At 40.3% G+C, this 21694-nt stretch overlaps 1 protein-coding gene across 2 annotated transcripts in view; it reads left to right on the forward strand.

Annotated features, from left to right (window-relative positions):
- CAPN6 (calpain 6) overlaps positions 1-21694 on the forward strand; it is a 67870-nt gene that overhangs the window by 23791 nt on the left and 22385 nt on the right. For both annotated transcript variants that reach the window (XM_032996149.2, XM_032996148.2), the window contains exons 4-7: positions 16453-16584; positions 17059-17267; positions 17669-17861; positions 21122-21315. In XM_032996149.2, the coding sequence (XP_032852040.2) occupies positions 16453-16584; positions 17059-17267; positions 17669-17861; positions 21122-21315 (728 nt within the window). The remainder of the gene's footprint in view (positions 1-16452; positions 16585-17058; positions 17268-17668; positions 17862-21121; positions 21316-21694) is intronic.

Raw genomic sequence — 21694 nt, forward strand, 5'->3', positions numbered from 1 at the left:
TTGGCAGGTTTCCATCTTGGTTTCTGACTGGATAAACCATTTCTCCCTGAATATCTTGTCCTTAATGTTTTCATCTGGGGAAGTTGTGACATGTTTCTTCTGTAATTGCCAAAATGTTCCCAGAATGGAGCTGTTGCTCACCCTTATTTTATTAATTCCATAATCGTATTTTTATTTTGCCTGGAAAATCTTGCTAAGATGGAATTTACCCAGAAGTAGAGATGAGCAAGGGACTATAAAGCCATCAGCAAATACCCCATGTCTAACCTCACCATTACAGTCTGGTGACTGAGTGGACCCTGTATGACATGAACTTGATGGCTCAATCCCATTTCTAGTGTCACTTCAGCAAATTCTTTGTTCTTAGTTGTGCCTTTCTGTGTTGGCTGTGTCATGATGGGAAGCAAAAACCACAGTGGCACCTTGCCAGCATCCCTGCCCTCCCTCATCCAGAAAGCTTGCCGAATTGTTGGGAGCTCAGTGGATGTCCTAATACACAGCTGCCCCCTTCCTCCTCCTTGTCTTGCAGGGACCAGGGCAATGAGAGGCATGGGTTCCCCTTTTTTGTGGTGATATTCTTAGATACACTCACCCTTCAGTGCTTGTTACATTTATTTAAGTATGATGGAGAGGCAGTGTTTTGAAAGTGGCATCTTTCTCAACAGTATTATTCACTCAAGTCTTCCAAGGATATAATTATGAGCAAACATTTGTAAATGACATGCATGCTTGCCAAGCAGACAGCTCTCCAGATGCTGGTATTTTGTTCTCTTCTTTTTTGGCAGATTTTCCAATTTATATTTCTCTCCTTCAGATTGGATGGAGGCTTTCTTATGTTGTTGAAGTTGTTTCCTCTAAAGAAAAAATACTAAATGACCTCAATGTCACTTCTAGAACATAAACAGTACAAGTCCAATGTTCTGAATGTTTCTTTAAAGTTTAAAATGTCAGGTTTTATTTAGTTGTTTCAGTCGTCAATAGATAAAAATTGGTTTCTCAGAGAGTCAGCTTTTATTTGTCCTGAGGCAATGTGATGATGCTGAGAATGTCACGGTAAAATTTATTTTGAGTCTGTAAAACAAAAAGCCCAAGGATCACATCCTTGGCTAGCATAAGTCTTCTTACAGTAATTGTTAGTTCATTGATTTATTCTTCCTAAAGAATTAAATGACTGGCTTCTCTGAAGGAAAAATTATACCCCAAACATGCCAGTTACAAAAGAAATTAAGGCACTGTTCTGTCAACACTCTTCCCCAAGAGTGAAAAGCGTCCACATCCAAAAAATGATTTGTATGTTAAGAGCTTTACGCTTTTCTAGTTTTATTTCCATATTTAAAAGGGTATTTGAGATGAGTAAAGTCCTGGAATTTGGGGGTTTGTTAGCCATTATATCTTAGATTTGCAAAATAATTTGACTGAATTTCATGCTGTTTCCCTGTGATCTAAATGTATGTTTAAAAATTAAGTAAAGATGTATATTTTTCCTGGCTAAAAAGAAACTTTTAAAAATCCTTCACAGCTGAAAGAACCTTTTAGAACTGCTGTCTTGCCTGTATGTGGCATTGTTTCTAGCTTAATCATAAAGGCTAAAACATTTTAAATTTGCATCTTTTCAAATTTGCAGGAAACAAAATGTTCATTCTCAGGAAAATACACTATCTTTAAGAGCAAATTTTATCTTCTGGATTTTATGCACTGAACTTTGGCCAGTGTGGCATGTGTCAGAAGCCATCCTGACTTACTTGTGTGCATCAGGAAATGGAATTGCTGTTCTTGGAGATATTCATAACCCATCTGGGCATTGTCCCAGGCAGCCTGCTCTAGGTGACTGTACCTGAGCAGGGGGGTGGACAAGGTGACTTCCAGAGGTCCCTTCCAACCTCAACCATTCTGTGATCAGGGAGAGGAGAGCTGGGCCATGGGGGATTTCAGGGCAGAGGCTGACGAGCGTGCAGTTGGAATGGGGCCTGGGATTCCCTCGTTGGGTTGGATAATGAGTGTCTGTCTGGTGGTCTTTCTTTCATCTCAGTTTTCTCATGTTGAGACCAATTGGTCTTGTGTGTGCAGTCATCCACATGCATATATATAATACAAGTATATACATTCATCTATACATGCTCTTTGAGTTGGGAAGGCAGGCCCTACTTTTGATCTTCACTCTTCAAATTCAGAATACCTGTAGCCTCTTTAGAGGGTCACAAAATCCTCAAAAATTCACTCCTTAAGTCCTTAAGTTCTGTTTCACCAGAAATAATGAAACATACAGCTTTATGCAGATGCATATTTCATTGGCTGAAACATTTTGGGTGGAAAACTGGCCCTGGAAAAGAGAACTGTCCTCATTAACTAAAAAGGCCTTCAGGACTGGGCCTGTCTAGTAAAGAGTGTCTATGCTCTATAATGCACATAGGTCTGATTTTTGCCTAGAGACAGCGCTTTCTAGTCTAATATAGTGAATAAGTAATCAAAATAGGATTTTTTCCTAATACTGTACCAAACCTTCAGTCCTGTGCTAGTGAGCAAAAAATTAAATCTCATTTAGCAATGATCCAGCTGTAGGCTGAGTTCTGGTCTGCACGTTTAGAGTTTTATTGCTGCTTCAGCTTTACCACGGGTACAAGCACTTGGGGGACTGATGAAGAACATGAATGCAGGGCTTTGCTCTCCCTTGGTCGCTAGGATAACCCCATAAATAATTGGATCCATTTGCCAGGACTTAGTACAGAACTTATCTTGATGTAGTTTTTGTGCATGATCACTGTTGTCTGTTTTCTCCTCTCTTCAGATAAGGGTCATTTAAGCCTTGGACATCTAATTTTCCTCCCTAAATGGAGATGTGAATGCTGTACCTCATCCTCTGGCCTCTCCTTCCTCCTCTTTCACTCAATGACTCTGCTCTCCACAAGTGAAAGTTCTCAGAAGTGATAGTTGTCTAAAGGTTGCTTTCACATTTGGTCAAGTGATGTAACTGGTAAAACAGCTAATATCTGGACTATAAGGGGAATAATTCAAATTTAATCCAAATATTTCAGATGTAATGCAATCATGGCATTTCTCATCTCTGGTCTTAATGGGCTTTTTCTGTTCCTAAAAGCGTGATGAATTTCCCATGATCAAAACCAAAGAGGTATCTGTCTATGGATAGAGGTGGATTGGTGGGGCCTTGCGCCTCTGCTTGTATAAAGCAACATCACACCCTTGGCTTAGCTAAAGTGATGATGATTTACAGCTGAGACACTAAAGGGGATGGTGCGCTTGGAAGAGACACGGACATCATGCTAAGTTACTTCTGCAGATATTCCTAAATCTGCGAAAAATTAAAAATAAAAATCCCCTCTAGTAAACATAATGGCTGCACTGTAAATACTTAAATTGTAAGACAAGAAAAAAGCAACATTGGCAAACCTCAACATTATTAGAAACAGGCCCTTTTTCTTGCCTTTTGAGAGTTAAGATATGTTTCCTTAGGTTTTCCACTCACTTTACTTTGACTGCTAGACCCTGATTGAATAAAATAATTAATGTGATTGATAGTGTGAGGGTGGGGTTAAAAGGTGACTCATGATTTTCTCTTGGAAGTGGTCTGTGTGTTGAGCACTAGCAGAGAGGTTACTGGAGACACAAATGAGCCAGAATGATTTCAGCGTCCCTGATGGGGTTTACAGTTCCAGCTGGCTGAGGTAGTTTTCCTGGTACATCATAAAGAAATTAAACCTGGCGGAAGAGGAGCAGTGCTGGAGCTGGAGTAGTTCTCCAGCACTTAGAGGTGGAGCACTGTGCTCTAAGACTGGGTGGAATTTGTTTGTTGAGTCAAGTTCATGTTTGGGTTATCAACACCTTTCAAATTTATCTTCCTAGGAGACAAGCAGACTGTTTCTCACAGTAGAAGACCTTGGGAGGTTTCTGTCTTCTCAGATGATGGGAGGCTTGAAGTTCTCACAGCAATTCCTAAATGCTCACAGAGAATCTTCATCTTTAAAGGAAATTTTATGGTGCTTTGAACACACTGTAATAGGACCTGGAGGTCTGGATCCATTCTGTTTTACACAGAATGTAGCTTCAAATCCGTAACTGCTAATCAAACAGCTTGTGCTCTCTGGAAAAGCATTGTGAAGCTGGTCTCTGAATATTCCCATGACTGGTAGTAGTCATAGCAAAAGCTAGGTGGGAGCTTATTGGGATTGCCAGGATTTCTAAACTGGTAAATTAGGAGGGTAGTTTCTCAGTGATGGCACTGACTTATCTGTTGGCTGTCACTGACCTTTGTTCAATTCCTGCTAACTTGGTGATTTTCTACACAGACGGTTCTACAGAGCCCATTTTTCTTATATATGATCCTCTTCTTGCAGAGGAGGAATCCCATGTGGTCCTTGATGAACTACCATCCATTCTACACACACCCTGATCTTTCTACTAACTTTAGGTGAACTGGTGAAGATGTAGGTCTATTAGCAGTGAATTTTGTGATAAAATGGTTCTGGGTCTTCTGTTTGCTGTATTGGCTTTCTGTGTTTTCTGACAGTTGAATAACATCTTTGTCTTAGGCTGGCATCAGGCAAATGTAATGTTAGTGTTTGACAGAGGAATTTGTCTGAAATGAAGTAGTGAATTGAAATCACTAAACCTGTATCATATTGGGAAAACTAAAAATAAGCTCAATAAATGCAGTAAAAGTGCTATGTAAAGAAACAGCAAGATATAAATAAGAAGAAAAGTTTCTAATTACGTCTTTCCAAGCAAGAGGTCTCTTAAGCGTCTAAACAATTTAAACACAGAGATGAAACTCACTGTGCTTCAGCTGGGATAAAATCATGACCAAGTAAACATTATGACTATACCCTGGCAGGCTGACTCCTCCTAAGGAGCCTAGGGCTTTTGTCAGTGTATCTGTCTGACTGAATCTGCTCTAGTCTTTGTTTTGGGTTGAAACAGAAGAAAATCCTGGATCATGATAGGGAAAACCTTGACAGTGATCATGAGGTTGGAGTCACTTGCATTTGACATCAAAGACTGAACAAGGCAGGAGGAAAGGGTATCTCCAGCCTTGATGTTAAGTAGCCAAGTAATTTTGGTCATATTTAGGGGATGCTCTGTGATCTGCAAGACTGACTGGTGTTGATGGAGAACATCGAGCAGTTAGCAATTTGCCATCAGGCTCTTTGTTCCTTTTAGCCTTTTTTCCCCCCAGAGAAAGCACAATTACAGTTACATTGTCTCCAAGTCTGTGCCTGTCTGCTCCCTTCTTCCCCCAACAATGCTTTACCATTGACCAGTTTCAACCCAATTTGGTAAATGAGTAGATGATTTGGTGAAACTACACGTGCCGTGAAAACAGGCAGTTGAGTGGGAGCAGGATACCCTGGAAAAAGACATATCCTTTATTAGATATTAGAGTGCCCAGAAGAGAGGGAAATACCAGAAAGCAAGCTTCCTGAACAGATCCATGAGAAATGGATGTAGTTTTCTTACTGATTCCTTCTGAAATGTGTTGAGTTGATAATAGAACGTGGGGAAGAAAAGCAAATCATAGAATGGTTTGGGTTGGAAGGGACCTTAAATGTAAGAACATAATAAAGGAGGGTGCCTCGCTAACATGTAAATTAAAATGAATTAAAGGATATAGTGGCAATACTGGCCATCATTTGGGATCATCAGCTGCAGAGATGGCATATTAGTCATACAATTACCCTTGAAAAGTTTACCCTTTAGCACCTAATATGGTTCCTTGAATTTCAAAAACTTCATGTTTTGACATAATTAGAAGGAAGGTGGCTTATCCAAAAATGTTTTATTTATTTCAGTCCTCTAACAGTGACCTATCCTAGGCAAAATAAGAGCTAACCTACACAGAGGGAAAGCCATATGCTTGATTGCCTGGCAGGTATGACAACTGTGACTTTGCTTAAATATCTTACGTTGAAAATCACTGTTGCGAGTTTTTCCGTTTCATCACTCAAAACTGAAGAAACTTATCTCATGTGCTGATAACTTTATTGCTAAATGAACATCTTTCCAATATAAGGTTTTAAAAGATGTTTTACAAATAGCAGCTGCTGTTTATTTTCAAGATGTCTAAATAAAATTCACTGCAGTACTTTCTGTGAATTTGAGAGATGATCCGCTGATTTGGCTGAATCATAAAAGTGCTTTCAGTATTCAGAAGTAAAACAAAGGTTGCTGTGTCATTTTTGATGCAACATTTTTTTTTATAGCTCAGAATTTGAACTGTTAGGCAAGCAGCGAGATTCCTTAAGATGGGAAGGTGGTTGGTTGTTCAGACTGTCAAACAGGCATCACATATTTTAGGGTCTCTCTTTCCACTGGTGTATTTGTTTTGTTCCTTTGCAACATTTGCTGTAATACTCCCTTTGGCTGAAACTGGCAACAGTAGTGACCTTTCTGACCACACTGCTGGATGCTGGTGGTTATCCTCACTTCATTACACCATGCTGCCCTGATGTTTGCCAGACCTGAACAGCACTAGACACTGGTGTCACTCCTGGTTGCAGCTCACACCCAGTCTGGGCAATGAATGGAAGGAGCAAACTACACCAGAAGGCTCGAGGACCAGGCTGGTGGGAAGGCTTTTTTCTAGAGCTTGTAGGTGGGTCATCTGATAAAGTTTTGATGGTGTGAAAGCACTATGGTTCTCTGCAAGGTATTGGGCATATCTCTGTGTTACTAACAGACAAATACTCTGTGTTTCACATGATCTTAGGCTGGTCTTTGCCAGAAAAGATGTCCAGAAGAGAATTGTTTGATTCATGTCCTGTTGGAACTGAGAGGCCCCACTGACTCTGACTTATGTAGGCTCAGAAAAGTTGGGTTGTGGTGGCTAGTACAAAATTTCTATTAAAAAAAAAAAAAATTCAAAATCCAAAATCTGATATATTTCAAGTCATCTAACAGTTTAAGGAGCTTGTGTCTTATGAACAGAATTTTATATATGTTTACAGTTCCTCTTTTTATGTTATGAAGCAAGCATCTAGTCCAGAATGGTGTGGCCTATATCACAATTCCAAAAGAGTATCTGGGAGGTTACAATAGCTACTCTGTGCACTGTTAACCCAGGCATTAATTTTTTTTTGCTTTAAGCAAGCAAGTGAGGGAGAACACTTCAAGGTGCTGTCTGAAAAAGATGAGACTGGGAGAAGAGGATAAAGGATTTTTATCTTCAAGAAAGTATCTGAGATAAGTGCAGCAATTAGGAGATACTGGAATCTAGGCTGAAACCAAACCCTTAGGGAAAAGGGATGAGGAAAGGAGGAACTTGTTGCTAATGAGGTTTATGTTCTTTAATATTGTGGTTTAGACTTATGTTTTTCAATTTTTGAAGTCTGTGTATTGCCATTGGACAAGAAATATCTTAAGTAAAACAAATCACCTCCAGCTTAATCTGAATTTTCACTCCAGTCAATGTTTCTTATGACCTGACTTTGTTTTTCCCACACAATGCCCAATGTAATAACAAAAAACATCCACAATGTAATTAAAAAAAAAAAAAAGGTGACTTTGCTGAAGTCTACCAAATACTCTTTTGTAAACAGCATATTGCCTTCCTCATAAAAGGCAGTGATGAAGAATTTAGTCTGCATCAGTTACCAGCCCCTTGAGACACAGCATAAGGTCAGACTGGACAAGCCTAGGAAGGTCATGAACACTGAGCCAAAATGATGCTTATTATCAGGCAAAGAAAATAGCTGCCTCCCCAGACAGAGACAAAGAGTCAGATGTACAGACCTGGGAATTGTTTATTCCACACTGGTCCAGCGCTGAATATTTTAGTGTTGTGAAAAATTGTGTGTGACGTTTTCCAACCTCCTTTTTTTATTGTTTTTATTTCCCATCTTAGGAAACTAGTTCAAGAACTTGATTGAAAAACATGTTTTGAGGAAGCAGTAAAAAAACATAGCTAAATGCTGTGTGGCCTTTTAGTCTGATGAACCATGAGTTGACTTATAGCGCATGTCTGACCTCAGCCACATTAGTGTGTGCCTGGAAGTGATGTTGGGGAGTCGCTCTAAACTGTCTTTGAACTTGGCCATCCCTTTGATACTTGCATTTAATGCAGAGACATTTCCACTGCTTTGGTAGGTTGCTCTTTGCAGAAATAATTAGGCTGGTTTATACCACCGGTTTCTCAGAAGAACCGTACATTCAGTTTTTCTTGAAAATGCCTTCAATTTTTTTCCTTTCCACAGGAGAAAAGAAGGCCATTGGTCAGAGATCCCTGGACTGCTGGCAGCCCATTTAGAGCAGTTCCAGCTTGCTAAATGGCACTCCCAAATAAAAGGTTACAGCATACATGGAGACTAACTGCGTAGCTTATGTGCGATGAGTCTGACTTGTCTGGGGCCGTTCCCGATATGCTGTGTATCCCCTTGCTGTCATACACATTCTGATCTCTAATAATGACTTTGAACTCATTTATTATTGATTTTATTAAATACACAAGAACAGATTTGTAATGTCCTCGTTCCTGCTTGTGGGCAGCTCATCCAACAAAAGCTCTTTCGATGTCTACACTCACAGTAGTAAGTGTTGAATATTGTCCAGCCTCAGGTAATATATCTACTATATCTACCTGTTTTTCATGGAGCATCACCATCTCAAAATTACAGTAAATCCTTGTAAAAGCATTTTACAAGAAAATTTTGTGTTAGTGGCCTAAAAATTGTGTCTTTTCTGATGGAAAACAATTATTTTTCAAGAAATTGAAATGTATAACATTTTAGCCAATTAAAATGATGCTTTGATTAAATTATTCTCCCCAAATTATGTGAAACTGATAGTAGCTTTCAAATAACAGAGAATGAAGTTCCTTAGGGGCTGGAATCACTAATGAGTGAGATGTGGAGGAAACAAGATATTCCAGAAAAGGTGGTAGCATTAACCAACCAAAAGTAGTCTCAGGCTGTTCAGCGTCTGTGTTCACTAAACCAACAATAATCTTTGGGAGATTTTAACTGACATCACCAGTTAATACTTTCTTAAAATTTCAGATGAAATAATGTCTAAAATAGTTATATTCTAGGTTTTAACCTGTGCTATTTTGGATGCATTTACTATAACTAGCTGGACCTGCTTTTGTGATGTGTATTACTGGTTTTATGTGATCAGATCCTCATCAAAGACACAAATGATAACATTTTGTGAAGTAACTGTTTAAAAGATATGGGCCCATTCTGAATGATTACCTTGATTTTATATGATCAATAGAGAGATAGGCCTCTGTGCAGTGTTAATTACACTATGAGAGCGGTGACAAGGTAATGACTGAATTGCTCTTTGAAAGAACTTGTGTTCTGGTTACAGTGGAGTTTGGACACCAAGCTGGGAGAACATGACTTTCCTGAGGTGAATCTGATCCGAAGAATGGCATCTCTGATTGCTGTTCATGAGGAAAAGCAACACAAATTGTAGTACTGAATTTAGAGAAGGGAATAGGTACTATGGGAAGAAGGCAGGTGACAAAGGTTATTGTCTGGTAAGGTCAGTGAGAAAAAATGTTATCCTCAAACAAGGCAGCTCTTCTCTAAAAGCAAAGGATTATGAATGTGCTGTAGTTCTGCAGAATGTTGATCTAAAGCATCACAAATTGAGATAGTGCTGCAAGAGGTGGCATGATATATCTCTAAGAGGGCTCTGGGAGAACAGAAAGTCTTTCATCATAGTCTCGAGTGATTTCTGGGATGAAGTGGCAGAGGACTCTCAGAGCTTCAGTGAACACTTTGTTACTGAGGTTCAGGAAAAAGTCACCCCTATGGCACATCATTTGTACCCTTGCCAGCAACTGTCAGCATTCTGGATGAGAGCAGCTCTAGTGCTCCAAGGGTCAGGTGAAATCCAGAGGCAGCCAAGATACACACCACGTTGCCCAATGTTTGGGTTTTTTTCCTCCAACACATTGATTCTGATCCTCCCCCAAAACATGTGTCCCATAGGCAGGGCAAGGCTGAAACCCATGGCCTTCACTGTGTATTAGTCACCACTAGCCCCAAACTGAAAATGGAAAAAAAGAACACTATAAAAATGTCAGTGATGCATTTGGTTTTGTAACAGGATTTATTGGAGAGGAAGGAGGGGGCAGAAGCATTTCTCAATCCCCAAATAACTAAGGTTTCTTTTACACAAGGCTGGAGCAAACTGGCATACTCTTCCCCTTGTGTATGTACAGTTGGGTTTCTTTTTTAAGCAATATTGGGCATTATCTTGCTCTCAGGAACTGATTTTGCTGAGCAGTGGGCATAAAGTTTACAGAAGAATTGCATATCCTGAGCTCAGGGTGTACAGACAGAAACCTGAGGGCTAAATCTCCTTTTTTTGATTTACATGGTATAACAGCACTGATGATAAAGTCACTTCCTGATCTGAGCAAGGGCTGTTTCAGTCAGGGTCATACCTGACCCTGGTTTTCTTTTAATGGAAGTTTTCTTGAGAACTGACCTCCAAGGGGTTAGGGTTGTACCATGGCATGATTATAACTTCTCTTTTTTTCACTCTATAGGCAGAGTTTTATCAGGCATAACAAGGTTGCAAAAGGCTTTTTGCATGCATTGAAGTATCTAGCACAGTTGGACTTGGTTATTTTTCTTTTCAGGGCTAACTGCAATTGCCTTGGCAAAGAGCCTGATCTGGAGAGGGTTTGTATAAACATGTCAGCACAGCTGGGATTTATTATAGGATAGACAATCTCTTCTACCTCTTCAGCTACACAACCTCAAAAAAAGTGCTGCATTTGCCACCTTCCGTTAGATCAGGTTGGTTCATACTTAGCTGTAGCCAAAACTGAATTTTTGCATCCATATTCAGAAAGAATTGCCTTTCCCCTTGCCTTCCTACACTGACTTCACTCTCTACAGGAGTTGACTCAGTATGATATGAAATCAGCAGAAGAGAAGAAAATTGAAAGAATTCTTATCTCTGATATAATTTAAACTGCTTTAAAAAAAAATAAGGGAATGATGTATTGGGCTTAAGCAGATCAGTCTGATAGAATCAAGGAAAGTGCCTGTATCTGTAGATACTATGTGCAAGCAAAGGTAGATTATTTTTTATGTTAGGGCTGGGTTCTTTAAAGGGCGCTGAAGAAAGTAAGCTCTACATGCTACTGAATCCTTTGAAAATCTTGGCTGCAAATATCATTATTGCTTTTTTTCTTCTTCCCTCTCCCTGAATCTCTGATTTTCTGTCTGAGCCAGTTGACAGATCCTAATACATTAAAAATAATCCTTCCTTTTTCTCAGACATCAGAGATTTCTCATAATGTTTTACCATGCAGCTTCAGATAATGTCTGTGAAGACACATAGCTAATTAATTAACTCTTTGAGTGTCTTCCTATTTATAACCAATATTACATAATTATTAGTTCATGGATATTGGTGATACTTGCCAGGAGATGCATCTTCAGAGATAAGGGGAACTTTCTCCTGTAGCTAAATTACTCTAAGATTCAAAGTAGCCACAGCAAGCTGAAGTTAATCCATCTAGTTAATCAGTTATCTCTTGTACTTTTCTGGGGTACTTCTGGTCTGAAACAAAGCCCATTCTTTCTTTTTGTTTTTTTTTGTTTTTTTTGGGGGGGGGGGGGAACTATGTCAGAGCAACATACAAACCATTTCATAGCTCCAGTGAAATGGGTATCTGTTGTCTCCCATGGTTCACATTATTTTGAATTTTCCTAAGAAAGATATGTTGTAGCAAAGAAAAGTTAAGTTGCCATCTTTCATATTTGTACTACAGTTCACACATTTTTTGTATCTCAGTGAAATTCCTGACTGCAATTTATCAGACCTAAGCAGATGACTGTTAGTCTGATGTTATAGATGGTATTATAAAAATATATTATGTCACATGCACTACTATGTACAAGCTTCATTTCCTTCCAGCATGTGGTGAGACAGATCTTGTGTCTAAGAGAGGAACAGTAGATCTGGTATAGTTTGACTTTCATAAGACTTTGGTAATATCAGAGACATCTCTCCAAAGTATGAAAATTTGGATTAATTCAAACTTCTATAATGGGGATGCATAGCTGATGAAATAAATGACTTGGAGCACTCTCAAACTGGCATTGTATCAATGGAGTCCTACAGAAATCTCCTTTAGTCTAGTATTCTTCAGTATTTTCATTACTGTTTGGATGAGGGGCTAGCAAGGCGCATACAAGAATGCTGTAGGACACAGACTGGGATAGGATTGCAAGCCAGTTGACAGGGTTGAGAGTTCAAACTTATCTTGATATCTTGGGAAAATAGTGTGGAATAAATAGGATGGAATTCAGCATCACTTCATCAGTGCAACTAAGTACAGTGCTTTGGTATTAAATGACTTCATGGCTCAGTTAGGGAGAAAGAATGGCTAGGCAGCAAGCCCATAGAATAGGATCAGAGGGTGGGTCACAGTCTGAACACAAGTTAAGTATGTGAAGTTCAAGTGAAAAAGACAGAAAAATGGCACCTCAGCTTCAGTAGGAAGGAGCACTGAGCTCTGCTCAGCACTGCTAAAGCCTCATTTGGAGTACAGTGTCTGGATTTGGGTACCACACTTCACCAGTGATACAAAACATGAAGAACTAGTTATTAAGACTAGATAAGAGAAACTTGTTAGAAGTTTGTAGATTATATGATGGGGTGCTGTAGGAAAGGAAAGATGGTTGGCTGTTCTTCCCATTCACAGAAGTCTTGGGCTTGTAGAGCAGCTCGGAAATGCATTTCTTTGCTGACCAGTGGAGGAAGCATGTGGACTTTACCTTGTGGGTGGTGTTAAATGCAGATTAGAGAAGTTTTAGTCACAGGTAGGTTAGGGATATCCAGTTCAGACACCAGGCAGGTGTTGGGACTGACTAACCTGTCAAGGTCTCTCCACTGTCATTTCCTGTGATCCCACACTAACTGAGTTTCTCATTTCCAGCCTGCTCAGTGTTCTCCCAGTCTGCTCATTAACCAGTTCATTTACTTGCCCTTTTATAAAGAGATGAACCAATTAAAATCAGAAAAAGCGGTTTGTGAGCCACTTTGTTTCTCACTGCATCAGTGGTTGAGTAAATGTCAAATATTTTGAGCCTACGCAGTGCAGCAAGGATAAGAGGTGACACAGATAGACTTCTATCATGCAAATGAAAGTCTGGTATGAAAATAAGAGGATCAGGGTTTTCAGCAGTACCGTGAGCCCTTGTAACCTCTTACCTCAGTTTCAGACTCTGTACAGCTTAATTATAGTTCTGCAGATGGTGTTTAATTATGCACATGTGTAAGGGGAGAACTGGGGAGAGCTCTGTGTCTTGGATGGTGGAATGCTCCCTGTGGGCATAAATAATACAATAACTGCTTTTATTAGCGGTGTTGTATCAGATACAGTGTGGCTATTATATGTTAATGTTGTATAATATGACCCAGTAACATCCTTTAAAGTTTTTCTTGCAAATGTGAAGATACTTCTCTTTTTTTACAGCACAGATGATGCAGGCCGACCCTGAGAAAAGGGATTAGAGTTAAACAACTATGTTTGTAAAGGAGGTACTTGTAGTGGAACTCAGAACCTAAGTGCTTGGGTTGCAAGGGAGAGAAGGCATCAGGTCTCCTGGAATGCCTGAGCCGTATCTCACGTCAGTCTCTCTTGTAATTCCTCTGATGGTAGTTGGCTTAGTCCTCAACTATCCTAAATTATCACAGCATTATTGGAAAAGTGATTTAAAAAAAAAAAAAATTGCTTTTTTACATGCTTGTGGCAACCAAAAATGCTTAAAGATCCTTACAAGAACTCCAGGCTAATATATTTAAATAGCACATTTCTAACTGTGTTGGGGGAATTGTGGCTTATATAGTTAATTCCATCTCAAAAGCATTCCTTAGAATTTGCTATGCTGTGTAGGTGGTAAAAAGCAAAAATGCCAGAAGGGAGCAAACAGCTGAAATTAGCTGTGGCTTGCACCTGAATATCGTTGTGCCTCTCATCTGGGCCACACAGTGACAGTCATCATAGAAGCTGTTATAACAGCTGTAATTAATGACAAGAGAAACAGAGGTAATGTCATTTTCTTGCACTGTTCCCTAGTTTCAGAACTCTGGGGCTCTTAGGCAGTTTAATAAGAAAGGGTTTATCAAGCAGGATCCTGAAGAATTTACTGACTGTGGTGCTGTTCTGTGTTTGCTTTGGACCCCAGTGGTCGGCAAATGCTAATCTCGTCCATATGTTTGGCAGTTGACACATGCTGCTCTCTGTTTTTTCTCTGAGGACTATGTGAGATGCAAGGCACACTTCAATTTAAAAATGACATTTTGATATGGTTATTTTTAATAAACCAAATAAGAGATGATATCAAAACCAATGCAGTTTTGTCTTCTTCTACTGACAGAAAACTTTGGACAATTTTAACCCTGAAGGCTCAAATTATGCCTTGTTTATTATACTAACAAAATAACATTTTGAAAGGAAAAATAAACTAGAAATTATTACTGCCAGAGATGCAGGGAAATGGGATATGAAACTTGAGCCTATCCAAGCTGGGTTTGGAATGTGTGCTACCACTATGAAGGCCAAGTAGTCAACTGATGTCAACCCCTGCAACAGGCAACCGGGTTGTTTTACATCAGCTGAAGTGCTAGCCTGACATTCCTGTTACCATTCCATATCACAGCATCCAGGCAGACTAAATGAATCTGTTCGTGATGCAGATGAGTATCTTGTACATGGTCAGTTTTCCTCGTAGGCACCTTTTTGTTATTCAGAATTTTATTAAGGTCTCTTAATAAGTTTTGAAATTTCTCTAAGTGAAGACACATGTAAGAAATACTGACAGAAGAACAGTGCCATATAATGATCAGTTACTTGTTTCCCAAGAGGCACTTAAAATTTCTACCAATTGTTATTTAATGAGAAAAGTCTCATGCCAAAAATATCATTTTCTTAAAGAAAACAGCAGCAGCTCTGTGCATTACATACTGTGAGCTGACTTCAGGCTGCCATCTGCTAAACCAGCCCAGGAAAACAAGCTTTCAGCTCAGCACTGAGGTGGTTCTTTTCCCTGAAAATAAGTTTAACTGGCAATGATTTTTCACAGTCCCATCAAAGGGAAGACTGAGAGGTTTTGACTTGCCTGTGGTGTGCAGCCAGGTTTGGATCGCAACCTTGGGATTTTGGGATCATCATCTATAATTATCAAAAAGTAGTGAGAATCCATGAGGTAAGGAGCACAGCTCCTTATTCTGCTGCTGATAACAAACTGCAAAGACTGCAGTAAATTTGGAGTCTTCTGCCATTTTGAGGTGAGAGGGAGTTATTTATTCTGCATTCCTAATGCCTGGATGTAAGATAATTTCCTTCCCACAGTGTTGAAATTTAGTGTTATTCTTATACTGTGAAAGTGCAGAATTTCTTACCACTGTTTGCTCTTTCATCCTCTTAACCAGTCATGAAATGATTCACATGAAAGTGCCATGAGCAATCACTGGGTTGAAACTAGTAGATTCCATATCAATTATGGGACAGTCAGATTCCCTGTTTTCTCAAGTATTACTTGGGAGGTTCTCTCTGAGACTGTGAGGCCACATACGTATCCGTTCAGCAGAACCAAGGATTTTTTGGTAACAAACACAACAGTGCTGCAAAATGTACCCCTGTGGCTTTCCCATGTTCAGTGATACTTAGAGCTGCTCCTTTTAGTGCCTTGATCTGCAGGCTATAAAGACACAGCAAGGGGCAAGCTTGTGAGGAGCAGGGAGACATCACAGGAAGAGCCAACTATGCTTTGTTGAAAATCTGCATGTAGATAGAGATGGAGCCAGGAAAGCAATGGGAGGGGAGGAACAAGTGGTTCTAATAAGAGCCAGATAAATGAGAAAGATGAAACCCAGAGAATGAGAGACGTATTTCACAGACATGTATTTTCTGTCTTCTTTGGTTCTGGGTGGCAGGGGTCATTGCAGTAACTCATGCTGCTGGTGGAGGTGGGTTTCCAGTATGTCAGCCAAGGGAGTGGCAATGAAGGAAGAGGAGCTTAGAGTTCTGGTGTCAGTAGCATCATTTCCTGCTGATTTTCTTGATGGGTTCTTTTTTCGTTTAAAGCCTTTCCCTGTAATGTTTATTCCTTCTTCTTTCACTTACTTTCAGTTCATTAACTGCCCCATTGCCAAATAAGTCTTCCAAATGTTGAGTTCATTCCAGTCCTCAAAGATCACCTTCAGCTGAGGGCAGAACTAGGAACTCTGGCAAAAAAAAATGTCAAATCCTGGTGTTTAGATAAAGCAACATGTTCTACTTATAAGAACTTAAGTAGTCCTGTATACCCTGACTTTCAAATATACTCAGTGCCAGAGAGCTTTTGAACTTCCTGGTACAGAAACTCCACGCTTCAGTGGGAATGTGATGCAAAACAAGTGTGAAGAATAGCTGGAAGGATGCTGTGATCATTTCTGAAGTGGTCTCCAGTAAGCTCTGGTTTTCTTTGTTAGGACCTCTGTGAAGACCCCCACCTGTTTGTGAATGGAATCAGCTCCCACGACTTACACCAAGGCACTCTGGGGAACTGCTGGTTTGTGGCTGCGTGCTCCTGCTTGGCTCTGAGGGAGACTCTCTGGCAGCAGGTAGGTGACCAATGTGCTTGGTGCATGAAATAAAGCTAATAAACCTTGGTTGTTTCCCTGTCTATCAGCCAGTGTTTTTCCCTCTAGGACTAATGTGCCTCTGAAAAGAGTGGTGAATTTTGGTGGATTCAAATCTTTCCCTTCTTTAGCATTTCATTTTCCATGTTATGAGACCTCCCCACTCCACAGTCCCATTGAGCACAAAAGAGATATAGCAAAGCTAGAGTGTGCAATAGGTTCTGTTTGTCTTTCTCTGCAGATCAATTTGAGTTTTACTTTCCTAAGAGATTCTTTGAAGTGGAAATATGTTTGACTTTGTATCAAATTCACTCTCTTTTTTCAATGCTTCATCTATTTAAGGTCAACTTCTCATGAAGCTGAATACCATCATAGTGTATGCTCCAGGGCACTCTGCCCTCTGAATAAATCTTAACGTAGTGCATTTGGTGAATTTTCCCTTCCATGGTTTCTCAGGTGATTCCAGATTTTAACGAACAAGAGTGGGACCCTAAAAACCCAGAGAAATATGCTGGGATTTTCCGTTTCCGTTTCTGGTGCTTTGGAGAATGGACAGAGGTGGTTGTTGATGATCTGCTGCCAACAATTGACGGAAGGTTGATCTACTGCCATTCCAATGTAAAAAATGAATTCTGGAGCGCATTATTGGAGAAAGCTTATGCAAAGTATGAGCTAGTTCATTGTCCTTTTAGTCCTCAGTGCTGTCCCTTCTATCCATCTGTTTGTTTTGTCTTTCAACTCTGTCATACTTTCCATAGCTTTTAGGTTTGCTGGTAGTAGAGAACCTAAAAAAGATTTAATTTTCCTTTAATTTGCATGGAGGAGATGAATCATAAAAGAGTGCAATGCACTCTACTTCAGTAGCCTAAAGCCTTAAGGATCATTACATTCCTTTCCTAGAAACCCAGCAAAGGTTTATCTTCAATCAGCATCTGCTGTTTTGTTTTGTGGTTTTTTCATTTTGTTTTTTCCTTGGTGAGACACAAATATATTACCTGCATTCAAGCCAAATTACAGCACTGCTAACAGCCACTTGGTGACAGAGAATGTTCTGTGTTACCTTCAGGCTGGCTGGATCTTACGAAGCCTTAGATGGAGGAAGCGCTGCAGATGCAATTGTGGATTTCACTGGAGCAGTGGCAGAATCTATTGATTTGGTACAGGGAAAATATGGTGAGATTATTTCTGAACAGATGAAGCTGTTTGAAGACTTGCTGAAAGTGCATAAAAGAGGCGGGTTGATCAGCTGTTCCATTATGGTATGTATAGAAAGCTGGATTTTAAGAGTTAATTTCAGTGAAACAAATCTGGAAAAAATACCATTATTAGTTTAAGCATATTGTGTATGTCCTTCATTTGTATGCTTTGGAAAAGCTTTGTATGGAAAAAGCTAGCAAGTTGCCAGTGCTGTCAGCCAAGTACAGCTCCATGAGCCACTAAATACAATCACAAAACCGAAAGCCATTTCTGCTGCCACTTTACTGTGGATCTGAAATGCTATTTTTTCTGAATGGTCACAGTTGTGTATTGACCTGAGGTTAATCCACCTAGAATGCCCTAATTTACAGGCCAGACAGCAGCATTCAATTTCAAAGGGAAATCTGTTTACAGAAAACAGTTCTGGCTCTGAACTGCTCAGACTTCTTGACTTTGGTTGTGATGATGCAGTTGTCTCCTCAGTGTAACACTAGAGCTGAGCTGAAAAGCTGAGATCGCGTGGTTATTCAGATAGTACCAGCAAAACTTGCCTACGCTGGCATGATGTGAGGCAGCTAACGCAGGTGCCTACATTAGGAGGCCATGACCCTCAAGTTCCCTTAGTCCCTAGAGAGGGGATGGCCTCCCCAAGGGTGTTACAGGGTTGCCTTCTGCAGAAGCTTTACCTCTCTGCATTCACTTGAGGTGCTAGAAGGCAGCTCCCAAAGCTGTGCTATATACCTCACAAACCATGGACAGACAAGGGCCTTGCACAGCCCCTTGCCATTGGAGGGAAAGTAGTAAGCTAGTGGACCCCCAAGTGTTGGTTCATTCAGAAATTCTTGTGAGTATCATGGTAGTTGTGCAGCTGTCTAGAACAAGAGAAAATCTTTGGAGATGCCTGAAAACATTATCTGTTTAGCTGGCCCTGGCTATAAACTGCTCTGCACCAGTGTCGTGGTACCAGAAAGGAGCACATGGCACCTTCTGGGAGATGAATTTGAACCTGAGAACTCAGCCAGGATAGAACAGGAGTCCTGAACTGGCCCTCCTAGCAACATCAAGCAGCAGCTCAGAAACAAATTCTTCTGGATCTTTGGTGTTTGTTTTACCTTTTTCGCAAGGTCTGAATTTTTATTTAGAAAGAATTCCATCTGGTTTGCTCAGACCAGGCTGGCAGACCAGAATTTCTGGTGTGAATTGTTGTTGTAAACATTGTTTCTGGGATGATAGGTTGCTCCCAAATGCCAAGGCAGTTCAGTTTCTTAACGTGGATCTGGTGAGAAGATAATCTAAGTACAAAGGGTTGTATTTTAAAAATCAGTTAATTAGAGAGTTGCAATGCCTTCACTTCTTCCTGGCATTATATTTCTGCCTGTCAAACGCAGATGCTTCTCAACACTGATTACGCAGGGGTTGTTCCTATTGGTTTGGCTTGACTCATCTCCATTTATCACTTTTTGATAGATGTATTATACACACTGTGAAGATTGTTAGGTATAGACTATTTAATACTCAAGTGGCTGCACTGCTGATTTACAAACATATCATAATTTTCCTTGGATTACAAAATAGCCCTGAGCTTCACCATTTAGAAATCTGAGCAGACAGTAGATGTTTAAATACCTAATTTAAATAAATAAAGAAATGCCTTCAGAATGAGGTGGGAAAGGCAGCCCAGCAGTAAGAAAAGCCTGGGGGATAATAAAGGCAGCAGGAGAGGTTACAGACTCCCATGCTGTCGAGGACTTGTTTGCTTTTAGTTGTGAAAAATGCAAGTGAAAGTGTTACATTGGAGAAAGCCCAAACCCATTGGAAATGTCAGCCAGTCTTGGTGTAGCACATGAGCTGATTCTTTAGGAACCACTGCTGGTGAAAGGCAAAGAGGCCTTGGCGAGAGTCTCACAGTTGCCAGACCATCTGTCAGTTCCAATTCGATATAAATTTATCTTTTCCTTTTTTTTTTTTTTTTTTTTCTGATTTCTTATCTTTGGGGACTGAACACTGTTGTATCAGTGCAACACCTGCCTTAGGAGAAGGACCCTGTCTATTTAGACCAGAGATATTTTAAAATGGGTAAATACATCTGAGAAAGTACTATATGCATTTCATAACTCTAAGAAATCCATCTCTCTCCACCAGAGCAAAGGCTTGATTGATCATTGAACATTCAATTAGGTTATTGCAAGTTTACATGCCAGGTTCGACACTGAGTGAAATCTTCCTTTCTTGCTGTCCAAGGGAGTGTGTCTTAAGGCCCAATATAGGTGAGAGAGACTCTGGATATGGCTCAGTGCAAAAATGCCCATGCTGGCTCCTGTGAGGGTGTGATGAATCTCAATTGTTTCTGGCTCAAAATAAGGGTTATAGCACTGGCACAGCTTTGCTTTTTCCCTTGTCCTGCTTGGTATGCGTTGCTCAGAAGCAGCGTTGTACTGGCTTTGTAAAGGGGCCAGTCATTCAGAGCAACTCCAACAACTTTATATGATACTGCTTTTCTGGTTTTAGATGTACTTAAGAGATTTTGATCTGGATGTATTAAATGAAATTGTAGTCTTTTACAGAGCTTGATAATTTCCATGTATACTTAGATCAACATCTCATCAGGCCTAGGTCATCCAGCAGGACAGTTTACTGCCTGATCACTGCTGGAAACTAGGCTTCTTATGTGACATCTATGAGAAGCAAACCCATTTCCTCACAAAGCCTGCAGCTGCCATGTAGGAGAGGCCTGCCAGGTCACAAGTGAGGTACAGGGCAGGTTTGACAAATGGCTAGAAAATTTTCTTGCCTGTGCCCTCTATTTTTACCCGCTGCTAGTAGTTCTTCCTTCAAATTTATCCCAACACAGAAACAGGCACTGGACTCACCAACTAAATCCTTAGGTGCTAACAAAGTGTCCAGTTGAGGACACCACCAGACAGTGATATGTTTTAGCACAGTTATCAGTATCCAGAAGGGCCATTTTGTAAAGATGACAAGATTATGGAATGGGTGATAAAGGTTGTCCATCAGTCCAGTCTTTAACTCTCTGAGGCCAGGAGGAGGCAGAATGGCTGTAACAGGCAGTATTCTCCTATGCTCTGGGCTTCCATCTTCTAGGACTTGTCTGGCACTATCATGAAAAAGACCAGACTAGTGAGCCACCAGTTTTGAGCCCCAGTGCTGTTGTTTTCCTGCATAGTCAAATCACTTGGGAAGCAAACGTATAGCTCTGTGGAAGAAAACAAGCCTTCCCCATCCTGCACCTTGAACATGTAGATGCCGGGTCCCTCAATGATATGAATTGTTTTTTTTTTAATTGTCATTCTTGGTGCTAAAGGCTTCCTCTGGCAGTACCAATGAAGCGGAGACAGAGATGGGGCTTGTCATTGGCCATGCCTACTCAGTGACTGCAATTCGGAAGCTGCGCCTTGGAGAAAGGCTCATATTCTCTTTTAAGGCAGAAAAGCTGTTCATGATCAGGCTGAGGAATCCCTGGGGAAAAAGAGAGTGGAATGGTGCCTGGAGCGACAAGTAAGTGCTGCAATCCAGTGTCAAAGGAATGAAACTGTGATTAGGGCCACTGGACATTAGATGCATGGTTAAACACTGTTGAGACACATCAGTCTGCAATACTCGGTGATGGCTGAGTTGTGCCATCTCTTCCCAAGTATAGCATTCTCTGAGCAAATGTATGCGTCCTGGAGGAGCCAGGAAGTTATGGCTTACTGGACCTTAATTTACTGTATACATCCCTGTTCTGGCACACTGGAGCATGAGCCTATGATTAAGGTGATGAGTCACAAACATGAGGTTTGTTCCCAGCTGACTTTGTGACTCGGTTTATCATCTGTAATTGCTGGCTGCTGGGGACAGTATAAGTCTTTTATTCTTAGATAATTTAAGTGGCTGG

The sequence above is a fragment of the Tyto alba genome, unplaced genomic scaffold, assembly GCF_018691265.1.
Source record: "Tyto alba isolate M040663 unplaced genomic scaffold, T.alba_DEE_v4.0 Super-Scaffold_5, whole genome shotgun sequence".
NCBI lineage: Eukaryota > Metazoa > Chordata > Aves > Strigiformes > Tytonidae > Tyto > Tyto alba.